This window comes from Ictidomys tridecemlineatus, chromosome 12, assembly GCF_052094955.1.
Source record: "Ictidomys tridecemlineatus isolate mIctTri1 chromosome 12, mIctTri1.hap1, whole genome shotgun sequence".
NCBI classification, from domain to species: domain Eukaryota; kingdom Metazoa; phylum Chordata; class Mammalia; order Rodentia; family Sciuridae; genus Ictidomys; species Ictidomys tridecemlineatus.
Window position 1 is genome coordinate 65,242,914 of NC_135488.1, and position 15,198 is coordinate 65,258,111.

The 15,198-nt window shown below is 39.2% G+C and overlaps 1 protein-coding gene across 1 annotated transcript in view; it reads right to left on the reverse strand.

Annotated features, from left to right (window-relative positions):
- The window catches only part of Antxr1 (ANTXR cell adhesion molecule 1), a 226,325-nt gene that overhangs the window by 128,466 nt on the left and 82,661 nt on the right, over nucleotides 1-15,198 (reverse strand). Inside the window, exon 10 of the mRNA XM_005322100.5 lies at nucleotides 9,562-9,660. Coding sequence (XP_005322157.1) covers nucleotides 9,562-9,660 — 99 coding nt within the window. The remainder of the gene's footprint in view (nucleotides 1-9,561; nucleotides 9,661-15,198) is intronic.

The window sequence follows — 15,198 nt, forward strand, 5'->3', positions numbered from 1 at the left end:
TTGGGGTCAATCCAACTGGTCTTATGATGTAGCCAAAAGTACTCCAGAAACTAAGGCTCTTCACACTGAGGTGAATGGTCAATACTGTCAATGGGCAAGGCTGGATACCACCAGAGGTATGCCTTCCCGGAGAGAGGACTAGGGCTGAAGAGCCCTGTGATAAGGTCCAGAGTCTTCTGAGAAGCCCTGATCTAACAGGAACAGACCTATGTTCTGAAGTATACACTCAAGTGTATACATTCCCAGTTTTGGGCCTTGGGACTGGTGAAGAAGAACATTTCCAGAATTCTTCCCTGTAGTTTGGTAACTTTCTAATGGGTTTGGGATAAAACCAGGATTAAAATTCATTAGCCAAATCAGACACCGATTGGAGTGAATCCTTTTATAGGGCTGATTAAATAATTCAAATACTTTCCAAGTCTTGGCAATGTTTTCTTGATATAAATATTTATTTCTGGCAAAAAGGAAAAGAAAAATAACCCCTAGTCTTATCTGGGGGAGTTTGTTGAAACCCTCCAAAAGCTGATGTAAGCCCCCAAGTAGAGTTTACATTCCTACTGTGACATTTGCATTAGGTAGTGGGAAAAATAGTAGAGGTTAGGAACTGAATGAGCTCACCCTGCTGTTTCTTCCAATGTCCCCTGGGCCTAGGGAGCATTTTCATGGCATCCCAGAGCCAAGGATAACTGTCCAGCACCAAATTATCAGCTGGTTTGGGAATGTGGCTCCAAATGAAAGGAGAGCAGACAAGCTAGACTGGCGGTTCCCACCTTCTTGCTGCCTTCAAAAATAACCGGTTCAGGAAAAAAGTTATGCTTTTAAATATTATGCAAAATATTTGAAAAAATCTGAAGTAAAATCATATTCAATAGGACTCCAAGTTGGTGAAATTCAAAGCATCTGGGTTGAGTTTTCTAGAGTCCCAGCCAGAAAGGAGGTGAGTGTCCTACTGGGGCTTCTTCAATGATAATTCACAAACGTGGGAGTCTTGTTGAAAGCTCAGCAGGCTCCAGTGCTGAGAGCAGAAAGAAACCAGCATGTATTGGGTAATACTATGTGTCTGGCCCTGGAAGGATTTCATATGTAGGTGTGATATGAAGCGAAGGATTTCTTTTGGGGCGGGGGTACCGAGAATTGAACTCAGGACCATTTGACCACTGAGCTACACCCCAGCCCTATTTTGTATTTTCTTTAGAGACAGGGTCTCACTGAGTTGCTTAGAACCCCACTTTTGCAGAGGCTGGCTTTGAACATGGGATCTTCCTGCCTCAGTCTCTGGAGCTGCTGGGATTACAGGTATGAGCCACTGCACCTGACTAGCTAAAGGAGTTTTTGACAGAGATGTTAAACTCTACCTCAGAGGACAAAGCAGAGATTTTGAAAGTATAGAGAATGATTTCTACTTGGAAAATCTGAACCGTGGTGGTGAAGTCAGAGGACTGAATAATGAAAGTCAAAACAAAATGAGAAGAGAGGGTAGAAGGTGCAGGTGGCCTAATCCTTAGACATAACTTAGACCCACCCACCCCTTTCCTGGCCTGGAGTCGTTTAGGATTTCCTTAGAAGACCTCACTGGTTACTTGCCATGAGATAAGAGAACAGGCTGGGTCTACACATAACTATTTCACCAGTTTCTGTATGCTCTAGGTATCCAGGATATGTTTCTTGCTTTCCCATCCTGTTCTGTGGGGCAGAAGAGAATAGGATGGGGAGCAGTAAGCCCCTGGAGAGCTTGTGCTGTTGACAGCCATCATGCTCTGCCACTCAATGGTAGTGTAATCTTGGGCAAACCTTCTCACCCTATTTATAACTCAAGAGTTCTGTCCTAGAACATGGGAATAATACTCATTTCATAAATTGTTGTAAAAGTTAACCATGATGGTATTAAATGCCTAGCATTTAACAGGCCTTCAACACATGGGTCTTACAACTTGCCCATCAGGTTAGGTCAGCAGTATATAGTATAGTGAGACAAGAAGCAAGTCATATACCCAAACAGGATCTGTGGACTTGTATACAGTGCAGTGATCCCCAAATGGGGGTGATTTGCCTCTGAGGGGACAATAAGCAATGTCTGAGACTTTGGTTATCACAACTGAGGAAGTAATGGTATTAGCATCTACATTGCACAGGACAGCCCACCCACCAAGAAAAAATTATCCAGCCTCAAATGTCAACAATACTCCTGAGTATATAAAAAAAATCTGGTATAATGTCTACCAGGGCCTAATGTCTTTCTTTTGTCCATTTTAGAGGGACCTGGATATGTTACTGGGTAATTCACAGCTCTCTGGGTAGTGCTGCAATATCCCGAAAGTGCATAGGTATTATTTTTTTATATAATTGGGACCATAGAATACACAATTTTGTGGTGTTTTGTATTTATATCTCCTGAAGTTAATAAGGCAGTTTTGGAGTGTTGCAAACTATATGAAGATAATGAGGCTCAGGGTTCCTGCAGAGCATTTTATCCTCTTAATAAATCCACACCAAAAAAAAAAAATTCTTGACTGCTGACATCTGTAAAACTTACAAATTATCTTCTAAGTAAAGTATCAGCCTTTTAAAATTTTGTAATCCTGAGGTCAGAAAAACTGCTGCACTCAAAACAGCTGTAATTTACTGAGGATAAATATATTTTTAAAGCTTTGTTTTTACTTGCTAAAGGACAACTCAGGATTCATGTACAAGGTATGTGGCTTCTGACACATGAACTCTTGCAGCTGTGCACAATTAGGTTTGGAAGCATTTTACCTTTGGGATTGGGATGGAAGGGCAAGTCTACCAAAATGGCTAAAGACGTCACTACGATCATGACCTCAGCTTGTAACTAACAGTGACTTCTCTTAAAAGACTAAACCTGCATAGAAATTCAGACATAGGAGGAGATGCCAAGCACACACTTGATTAACAGAGAATGGCCCCTAAGCTACTAGGGCACGCAGGATAGGGCAGAGCTGAATCCAACAGAGGAGAGATCTACCAGTAGCACTTTCTTCCTTTTTCTCAGCAGCAGCCAATTTTTCTAAACTCAAGTTGAAAAAAGTGTTTCAAGCGTGAAAGGATACATATTATTAGCCTGCTTAGGGTTCCCAGGAATCTGGCCCCTACTAGATTTACCACTTTCACTTCCATCAAATTATGGAAATGATAAGGAAGCATGAGGAAGGGTATCATCCACCATTCACCTGCTGGTCACCGTGCATGAAAGCCCAGACTTCTGGGATGCCAACTTGCCCTACTCAGGACAGCAGGGCTAGGATGAAGGCAGGTTTCAGGGGGAGTTCATAAGCATACCTCTCTCCCAACCATGCCTTAAAAAATGCTTTGTGGGCCTGAATCTGCATGGAGCTTTCAATTTTCACCTGGAGACCATTGTCCATTTGGTAGAGCAGGGGCCAAGTCGAGATGACTTTTGACAGGCATTGCTGCAGCTAATTTTGTATTACTTACCCCCAGAATGAGCTATCCTTATCCCAAATGAAAATCTTTGCCACCTTGCTGCCTGTGGTGGAGAATCCCTACACCAGTCCAGATGCCTGCAGTAAATTTCAACTGATCTCTCTCTATTTTTTTTTTCTGGGCCTCAAAGATGGGAATATGCACTAATACACTCTTTCCATGAGCCACTTCAAAAATCAGAGAGAAAAACCAGAGGACTGTCTGAAAGGATGGACAAAGGAGAAAGAGATACCACCAGATATACAAAAAGCTCCTGAGGTTCAAGAAAACAATACCACTCAGGGACCCTTACCTGTGATCACATTGTCAGTGATGGGCACAGATGCTCTAAAGCCTGGGGTTCTTCCCAGTCATTGATCTGATGGGGTCTTTTTGTCTTGAGCCTGAGTTCAAGTCTCGACTGCCCTACTCACATGCTCTGTGATACTGGTAAATATCTCTGACCTCACTCAGTTTCCAATTGCAAAATGGGGAGAATCTGTCAAAATCAGTGCCCCTAAAGTAGGTGCATCAGTCAGGTAACATCAGTCACCTAGGCATGGGGAGCCAAGGGTCTTTGGGGGGGATGCAGGGGTTCCTGTGTTTCAGAGGCCATGCAGATTAATGGTCTAAGGCTTTTGGAGCTAGACTGTCCAAGTTCAAATTGTTTCCACCCCTGGCCTTCTGGGTGGTCTTGGGCACTTCACTTCTCTAAGTTCGTTTCCTCATCAACAAAGAATGGGGACACAAATAACTCTACCTTCACTGGGCTGCTGAGATGAGATAGGGAGGGTACTTGAACAATACAGACACAAGATAGGTGCTTACCGATCAGTAGCTGCTATAATTTGGATACTGCTGTCTAGTGGTGTGGACGTGCACCCCCAGTTAGAACAGGGAGACTCAAGCCTTCTTTATGTCTCTTCACTTTGAATTCCACAAAGCATCATCTCATCCTCTTCATATGACCCCAGAGCCCCAGGATGCATCTAAATTGCATTAGTGTCTTTGACCAATATAAACAATACCATAACCCACGACAGAGCAAACAATACGCTTCTGTTTAGGAAGTTTACAATTCCCCCTCCCCACTGCCTTCCCCACTATCTGCCACCAAAGGTATATTCATGATCTCTTTAGAGGGTCCTCGGCAACCCTGGAGCCTAGATATTTTCTAAGATGTAGTTTCTGGAAATCTGGTCAGATCTTTAAAAACACACACACTGGAACTTCCATATTCAAATGAGTGTCTTTCTTGGGGACACTGAACCCATCTTTGGAACTCTTAGCCTTTGTGACTAATGATCAGTTTGAGAAAATATCTTCCAAGGGGGCAAACTTTTATCCTTTGGGACTATAAGAAAAGTAAAGTGCAACCAGGCCTAGAGAATGAGAGCGTGCCTATGAAACCATGAAACAGATTTCTTGCATGGCCTATATATGAAATATTAGTGAGTTTGTAAAAAAAATCATTTTCTTTTTGTTTACAGTCATATATCATGTGTCTCCATGCAATGCCAGGGTTAGACTACTTGCTAGACTGCAAATGTTTCATTGTTGCATTACTAAAACGTCCATTTATTATTTACTGTGCATAAAATGGATCAATTCTCAGCTCAAACCCCAGTGTCTCCATTTTAGCATTCTAATCTCTCTGCAAATGGATTTTCAGTTGAAAGTAGATCTTTTCTTGGCACAGCATACTGAATACTGGAGTAGGAAAAAGTGCAGCCAGAATAAATAAAGTTTGTGTGAAGATTTCCAAGATATTTTCTTGGCCAGCAGAGAATTTGGCCTGTTGATTGGAGAACTGACCAAGCACTAACTTTAAGATGTATGCTAGTTCTATATAATTAACAAGAATTTTTAAATTAAATTTTAAATAACTTTAGTGAGCTTTTTTTGCTTATTATATAAGGGATATATGATAGTCGAAAACTTAGAAAACACAAATAGAAAGAAGAAAATAATAGCATTCTCATTCAGAGGTGACTGCTGTTAACATTTTGATATGTTTTTCAAGCTTCTTTCTGTATGCAAATGTGTGTTTGGAGAAAGAAAAAGAGTATTCAGGTACTTTTTTGGTAACTGATTCTAACATGTGAAGTCATATCATTAACATTTTCCACATCAGGAATTATTCTTGTACAATATTATTTAATTATTTAGGGGTGAAGTGTAGTTGATATTAGATTATGTATTATGAAACATTTATTAGACCATCTAGATGTTTTCCTCTTGCTTTTGCTGTATCATGATAAACAGCTACACTGTCCAGTCTTTGTGAACATTCCCAATCGCTTCTTTTGATGAAGTTGCAATTGAAATTCTGGGTCAAAAATGTATAAAAGCAGTTTAATTCATTATAAGAATTGTAAAAAGTTCTAAGTGCTGTCTCACTGATGGTGATCGAAAAACCTTCTCCTCTACATCTTTATCAATACTAGGTATTATGTCTTTGTTCATCTTTGCCAGTTTGATAAAGTAAAAAATGGCAATTGATTATTTCAATTTGCATTTCCTTGTTTACACGGGGCAGTTTCCATATGTTTATTGATCATTAGTTTTCTTTCTTTTTTTTTTTTTTTAAAAAAGATGATTTTTGGAGCTATCTTTATATTACGTTTACTGACCCTTTGTTTTATATATATAATAAATCATTTTTCTAGTTTTCTGTTTTCCTTTTGCTTTTTGTTGGAGTGGGTTACAGAAGAATTCAAAAACATTTGCTTGAACTATTGAAATTTTCTTTCATGGTATGTCCCTTCATGCTTAAAAAGTCTTTGCCTGCCAGGCAATTATGCAAATATTTATTTTTGTTCCCTTCTAGTAATTTTATAGTTTTCATGTTCACATTAAAATTTGTAGTTCATCTGGAATTTTTTAATGTAAAGTATGAGATAAAAATCAAATTTAATTGTTTTTCCAAGTGGTTAGCTAGATGTCTCAACAGTGATTTTTGAATAATTCACTCTTTCCTTACTGATTTGAAAGGTCACTTTATTTTATCCTAAATTCTCATAAGTACATAACTGTTTATGGACCATATTATGAAGCTCAGTTTGCCAATTATGATACCAGTTATACATTGTTTCAATTACTGCAGCTTTTTATATTTCCTGAAATCGATTAGGGCAAGTTTCCACATTTTTTTTCTTGGCTTTTTGGGGGTACAATGATTCGTCCATATAAACTTAAGATATTTCGTTAATTGAATAAGCCCCACTGGAATTTTCATTGAGACTGAATTAAAAGTAAATATTCATTTGAAGACAGTTGATGTTTTTACAACACCCAGTTACTGTTCCACTTAATAACAGTGATAATAATAAAGTCATACTAGCAGTCAGTAGCCATTGGCTGCTTACAGATGCTAGGCCTTGTTCTAAGCCTAACTCACACATTTAAAACTTATAACAACCTGTGATAAAGGTGCCATTGTTACCATACTTATTTTGGAGACATAGAAACTGAGGGATGGAGATGTTAACTGACTTGCTAAGGCCACAGAGCCAGGATTCTTCTCCTGGTGCTTTGCCTCCTGAATCTGTGCCCTCCCTTCAGTTTACACCACTTCTCTATTTATTCAGACTTTCTTCATCTCCCTCACAAAGTTTTGTAACTTTCTTTTTAAATATGTTTACAAATATGATCAAATTAGTTCTTACTAGATTATATATATTTTATTTTTTCCCCTTGGTACTTGGAATTGAACTCAGGGGCACTCAACCACTGAGCCACATCTCCAGCCCTAGTTTGAATTTTATTTAGAGACAGGGTCTCACTGAGTTGCTTAGTGCCTTGCTGTTGCTGAGGCTGGCTTTGAACTCGTGCCTCCGCTACCCAAACTACTGGGATTACAGGTGTGTACCACCGTTCCTGGATTATATTTGTTGTTGCTACATTTTTCCTAGGATATTTTCTAACTGGTCATTATTGGGTTTTGGTAAAGCTGTTGATTGTTTTATGTGAGGTATTTTATTTTGAAAACATTGAGCTTGATAATCTTCTTATTAGTCTAGTAGCTTTGCTAACTCTAGTATTCTAGGAAAATACAAATATGTTAAAAAGCAGTGACATTTTTCATCTGTTCTCTTGTGGTATTATAATGCTCATGGCATTGGCCAATATGGTAGTCACTGGCGTATGTGGCTAGTACACTTATATTGATTAAAAATCAAAAGAAATTAATATTTCAATTCTTCAATTGCACTAGCCCTAATTCAAATGCCCAACAGCCACCTATGGCTTGTGGTTACTATCTTGGCTAGCATTTCAGTAGATTTCCTTCATCTCTGAGAGTTCTATTGGACAGTGATATAACACCTCAGATCAATGTTACGTAACAGTGGTGAACTGGGTTGTATTGTTATTTTATTCCTAACTTTAAAGTCTTCTTTAACTGTTAGTGCTGTACTGGAAGCTAATTAGATTTGTGGTTTAAGCCAACTGCCTAACCTAATGACCTTTATTTCTTTTTGAATATGAATGAGGCTGAGAGCCTTTGCATGTGTTGGTAAGTATATATAAGAGGAGGAGGGAGTAAGAAGATGAGCTGGTTTCATAAGAAATGAAATTCCATGCTAAAGCTGAAAATAAGCCTTCAAAATGTTACTGTACATTGGCATTTCATCTTTCCTAACAGAGCATCTTGTGGGACCTTTCAAGTAATGGACTACAGAATAGGCACTTTTTTCCCACCCCGTGACTTCCATTTATCTTCATAGAAGTTGAATTTGAAAGCTCTCTTGTCTGGGAGGCGAATTAAACCCCCAGGAATTTCTGATTAGACTTGGGTTTTTGGTTTCAGGAGAGGGAATGCAGATTTAAGTGACATCACAATTGAAGGGAAAAAGAACTCTGCAGGGAGCACTTATCCAACTGTCACACCTTGACTACTCAGGGACATTGCACAATGTTTTCAAACAGCATGCACTTTTTGGATATGTGAGACCATTTCCAATTTTTAGAAAAACTTTCTGAATGCTTCCAATGTTTGATATTATTCCAAGGCCAGGAATTCCAGATGTTTGTAAGAAAGCCACTAAATATCTCTGTTTAAATATTCAAGTGAGTTTTAAGACATCAGGGAGGAAAAAAAAAAAAGGCACATCTCTCAATTCTTTTTGAAAGACAGGATCAGACCTCCCTCCCCGGGCTCTAAGGAGGATGGAACTAGTGTGAGTGGTCAGACATTTAGTAAATGCAAGTCCTCTCATCCTTGCTCTTTCTACCTGTTAGAGCCACTGTGACAAAATGATACAGCATTGAGAGCACAGAGCACTTGGGAAAATGCAGTATATTATGAGTGCTGTTTATCATTGCAGATGCAGAATCAATAATTATCTGTGTGATGGATGCCAGATGCAAACAATAACCAGGGCTCCTGGCATCTGCAACTCCCATAGTCAGTGTTCCCCAACTCTCCTGGACAGCCCCATGAATCACATATGGCTTTCAATTAAGAACTTGCCTGCTGCAAATGTCTCCTGCAGGTTCCAATATTATGACAATTCATTTTTCTCATGAAATGCACTTCGTTTTACTTCCATATTCCTGTATTTCATGTAAGGTATTCACCACGATGAGAGTTTCTTGGCTACTCCAAGTAAGAATCATCCAGATGGAAAGATGTTCCAGAATCTACGCATGCAAACCTAATAGTTTGGCTTTTGGTTTATTCAGGATTAATAAATTTAAGGCATCTCTTTTTTTTTCCCCCACTGGAGAATCTGCAATGCTTTGTTAAGAAACCTCAACTCCACAAATCCTGATTATTCAATGCCTGCACAGCCAACTGGGAGTGACTGACTTTGTAGATGGAAATGGGCAGGAGCAGGACCTCTGCTTGCAGCAGTGAAGCTGGTGGGGAACTGGAGGCTCACACAGCCTTGCCCTGCTGCCCAAGTGGGGCACCCTCAGTTCTGTGCCCACGCAGAGGGGCACCTTTTCTGATCAGGACCAAGGCACGATAGGGCTAACTGTGCCCTGCTGGAGAACTTTCCAGTAATGAAGACTCTTCTTTGCAGATTCTATGTGTGTGGCCTTACTAGAAAAATGGGCTGGGAATTCCCTCCCCTGAAGCAGGCTGAAAAACCCACCAATTCTGCAAGGACTTACTGAGTGTGACCGAGTCATTGATCTTGAAGCTGCAGAGGACCCTGTCCACGTTTCGGGCATGCCGGAAGCCATTTCCTCTCACAACGACTTGAAATGACTCTGAAATGGAGAATTGACAGGACACGTGACTTGACCATCACCCTTGAGCTTCTGGTCTGCTTTAACTTAACAGCATTTGTTAGCTATTTCGCCAAGCTTAAAATATTTGTTGGAAACCCAAAGCAACCATGTTTGTTCCCTTTCCCACCAACCCATTGTGTCTCACCAGGTGTTCATGACCAAGGCTTATTACCTGGTCTTGTGAACTCCCCCCTTCCTACCTTTCCTCTTGAGGATCCTCCTATTTGGAATACCTTCCTCCTTCCTCTTTCCATTCAAATCTTACCTGTATTTTTGAGCCCAGGAAGTTTTTAAAAACAGCAAGAGGGGCCACAGAGAGGGATTCTCCATTCCTTCTTCAATCAACCCAAAGTCTCCTTGGGTCTGTTTTACATTTTGGGATCCTGAAAGGATTTCTCTAGAGCCCAGGGTGCCTAACATTTTTTTTGGAAACCACTTCTTTCTCAGCCAGCACTGAACAGTACAGCATGTAATTATGTAACCTCTGCTGTTGTTCTTTTGTCTTTTTTTAACCGCCCAACTAGAAAAACACCGCTTTAGTGGTAGTTGTTGGATATGCTGCAGCAATCCTATCTCTGCGGGGGACACAGTGATGGTGTGTAGGTTTATATAGGAATAACTGGTCTTTTTTTTTTTTGTACCAGGGAGTAAACTCAGGGACACTCAACCACTGAGCCACACCCCCAGCCCTATTTAGTATTTTATTTAGAGACAGGGTCTCACTGAGTTGCTTCGCCCCTCGCCTTTGCTGAGGCTGGCTTTGAACTCATAATTCTCCTGCCTCAGCCTCCTGAGTTGCTGGGATTACAGGTGTGCGCCACTATGCCTGGGGCTGGAATAACTGTTCATAGCAATATATGCAAGTCTTGTTCATCTGTGGTCAATTGTCAAGCAAGACCTGATTGAATTGACACTGGCCCGTGAGTGTAGCACTTGTTTCTCTCTAAATAGAAGAGATAATATATTTCCCAGGCCTGCATATTATTCAACACTGATGCACAATTAAATTAATGTATATGAATAAAATCCTATTATTTACAATAGTTGTATCAAAGAAAAAAAAACAACTAACAAATTAGCTCAACACTTAGGAATATTTGCTCAAAACTGATCAATGCTCCACTTTCTTTTATTTTTATCACTCCTATGTGTATAAAAATTGGGAATTGGGATAATGCTATATGGCATATAAAAATAGAAACAAACTAAAAGTCAGAGGGAAAAAATGCAGTATTTGTGCAAATGGATCTTCAATTGTAAACTGCTATCCAAATGCAGACTTTGTTGGAGGGAGAATGGAATTAGAGAACTAGCATATGGGACTCTTTTGGAGTTAAGTAACTGTTGAGTCTATGTCACTTTCATTCCCAAGAAATTAATTTAGAAGTCGTGTTTGCCAAGACATAATAATTGATGGTTAATCCTTTAGTGTGTGCCAGTTCCAGTGCTAAACCCTGAATATGTCTGATGTCACTTCAACCTCACTGTAGCACAGGGAAGAAGAAACTGATCTTTGTGAGGTCAGGTAATTTGTCCAAGATTACACAGATAATAACTGTCAGAACCAGAACCAGAATCCAGGTCTGCCAGGAACCAAATGCCATGCTCATAGAAATCGGCCATTTTCCTCCTAACCATTATGCTAAAATAGATACTCATTGTCTTGTGACAGATGAGTAACTTAAAAGTTGGAGTTATGATTTTTTTTAGAACCTTATTTTATTTTAATTTCAGGCGTGTTTGGCTCATTTTGCAGAAAAGTGGAGCTGGCCTGGATGTGAAGCAAGAAACTGAAATCTAAGTAAAAGAAGCCGGAGGCACTACATGTACCACAAGGAGTACAAATAAGAACAGAATGCTTTTAGAAGCATAAGAGACCTTAACAATAAGGAAATCGAGATTTTGACATTTTAATGACTCGCTCAGAGTTACGTAATTAGTAAGCAGCACACTGGGACTTATATCCAAGTGTTTAGAGCCTAAGCTGTGAATTATACTAATGAAGGTCATGGGCATATGATTTTTCAGGACCATAGGTCTTATTAAGGATTTTCCTATGCCTGTTGATGCCGAGACAAAATTGCTACATTTAGAAATTAGAAAGATGGATTTAATACTTTTATTTATATGTTTTCCAGGCATGTGACTGATTATTCAGTTGGTTCAACAAGCATTTTATTAAGTGGCAAGCATTGTGGAAGAATCTTATTGCATCTTACTTGCTTAATTAAGTCTAAAGAAACCTATTTCTTTCCCTAGTTTGTATGCTAGACATACAGACATCTGCTGTTGGATGTTTTTGCTGATTCCAAATGCTTTTCTGCCTTGCTGCTGTGCCTACTTCTCTGGTTTCCTCAAAAAACAGCAAAGGCAGAGAAGACTTTGGAAACGCAGACTGTGTGCCAAGGTCTCTTCTCTAACATCATATTCCAGCATTACCAGTTCAGCTGGTGAATCCTCTATAAAAGAGGCTGCACACATGTCTGCTTGGCCCAACCTCAGGGAGTTTAGGAAAAAAAGACAGCAGGGATCCATGGTTTGGCCCTGGTGGAAACCAAAGAAAGCAATCTCCAGGCCTGGGGAGGTGGAGGAAAGGAGGCCCTGAGAAGCACAGGAGAGCAGAAAGACGAGCTCCCAGCCTGCCTGGTACAATTTCTCTGTCAGTGCACACATTTGGTTTCCAGAAACTGAATATTTGACCCGGCAGCCCAACCAGAGTGTCAGCTCTTTGCACAAAGATGTTATGTAACTAAATGCTGTTGAATGAATCTACCAGCAAGTGAGAGCCAGGGCACATTAGAACTGGGATATATCACTTTAACTCCATTTAGCCACAAAGCCTTGGTTCTACCTTTCAAAATACGTAAGACTCATTGTTTTTAGGCAATTTTCATTTTGGATTACAGTTTTCTACAGAAATGTCTAGGGACCATAGGACTTTAGAGAGGAATTTTCTACCTGATTTAATTTTTTTTTTACGAAACATATCATTTAAGAATGTTTTAAAAGATATAAATTCATTATGATTCTTTAGTCATTTTTATTCCCAACTATAAGTTTTCTGATGGCAACATCAGGCATTTCTATTTCTTCTTAATGCTTGACTGTGCTTAACCCAGGGTTGAGTTGGCCTCAATATGGGCTCACTGAATGAACAAATAAATAATACATGTTGACACAGGGAAAAAGGGGAAGGACAAGGTAGTTATTTACTTAGGAGCCAGCCAATTTTAATACTGTTAATTTTATGACGTCAATGACTGAAAAGAGGTTCAACATCATTAGTCGTTAGAGAAATGCAAATACATATCACAATGAGGTATTACTTCATAGCCATTATGATGGCTACACTAAAAGAAATGGATAACTGGGCTCAGTGGTACATGCCTGTAATCCCAGTGATTTGGGAGGCTGAGGTAGGAGGATTGCAAGGTCAAAACCAGCCTTAGCAACTTAGTGAGGGCCTAAGCATGTTAAAGAGAACCCGTTTCAAAATTTAAAATAAATAAATAGGGCTAGGGAAGTGGTTCAGTGGATAAGCACTCCTGAGTTCAATCCATGATATAATAATAATAATAATAATAATAATAATAATAATAATATAACAAGTACTGGTGAAGAAATTAGAAGCTGTGTACATTTTTGGTGAGCATGTAAAATGGTATGTCTTTGTAAAATAATAGACCCAAACTGGAACCAACTCAAATGTCCATTAGCTGATGAATATAGTATTTCTATAAAATGGAATATTATTCTATACAATGGAATATTATCTAGCCATAAAAAGAAATCAAGTTTTGATAACCTGCTATGACATGGATGAACATTAAAAACAGTCTGCTAAATGAAAGAAGTCAGACACAAAAGGCCACATATTGCATGATTCCATTTATGTGAAATGTTCAGATTAGCAGGTCCATAGAGACAGGAAGTAGATCATCTAGACTAGAGTTGGAAGGAGGAGGAAGGGGGAACAGCTGCTTAATGGGCATAGGTTTCTTTTTGGCAAATAAAAGTATTCCGGAATCAATATTGTTATGGTTGCACAACTCTCTGATATATTGAAAACCACTGAAATGTCCAGTTTATAAGGTGGATTTTATAGTATGTGCATTATAGCTCAATTTAAACCAAGGAAAAAAGTCAGCGGTTTGATAAACTTATTCCATTCTGTTCCTTCTTTTCTTTCTTTGCTTTTATTCCATTTTTTTCTAAAAAAATGTGAAAACTGTAGCTTTGAGATGACTTCAGTAAAGATTGCCCATCAGTCACCTTATTGGAAAACGAGACAGCTACATCTTCTCTGCTTGCTCTGCTCACTCAGGACTTTTGTGCCAAATTACTCTTGGTGCAATTTCATCTTGTGAGTTAGTTTGAATTTGCTCTCCTACTAATGCTTAATGTGGCACGAACATCTAACATAAAATATATAGACTGATATTTAATAGGTGCTTTCTGATGGCTGATGAGAAGTTTCCTTGTGCTGCTTCTAATCTCTCTTCCTGCTCTTCCTGACCTCCAATTCCTTGCAACCTCGGATCTGCTCTCTGTAACTGTACATGAGTTTGCATTTTCTAGAATTTTATGAAAATAGAATCATATAATAAGTATTTTTTGGACTTGGCTTCTTTTATTCAGCATAATTATTTTAAGACTCATCTATGATTATTTTTAGGTTTAAACATAATTTATTGCTTTTTATTGCTGAGTATTATCACAATTTGGTTTATCCACTCACCAGATGATGAACATGTGAGTTGCTTATAGTTTGGGGCCCTTACAAATAGAACTGTTATGGACTTTTGTTATATACATCTTTGGTCACAGATTTCCTTTTCTCTTTTATCTTAGATAAACACCTAGGGGTGCAACGGCTGGGTCATATGGTAGGCATATATTTAACTTTTTAAAGATACTGTCCAACTATTTTCCAAGGCAGTTGTAGCATTTTACATTCCAACCAATAGTGAATGAGAATGGAAATATCTTTAAATGAAAGGAAAGACTAGCAGAGATGAAACAATCCATTCAGAAGCCTAGTGACCCAGCAGGAGTCCTTTGAAAAACAAGAAGAGAAAGAAATGGAACCACTACCTGATGTTGCCTGAATGTGTCTATTTTAAGCAGCTAATTTCCAGATGGTAAGTATGAAGCCTGAAACGATTTTCCCTGTGGGCTAACTCACCCAGCTCTATCAGAACCAGTGGGGAACACAGTAGGAATGATGTGACTGTCTCTGTGATGACAATGTGAGAAGCTCATTACAACTTCCTTTTCTGGATGTTCTTATGAGAACTTCAAATGCAGAACAGTTGGCAGGTTGCACACTGATTCCAATTACTTCCTTCCTGGAGTAGTTGCTTACACAGCATACTGTGATCTATGCAAGTCTGAGGCTGAGTTGGACCAGAATTAAACTGTGCTCACGCACAGGATGCATTTCCTAGAAAGGGACTAAATTAGGTGGAGCCAAACTATTGTAGGGCCAATTTTCCTAAGTACACAGAGGCTAATCTG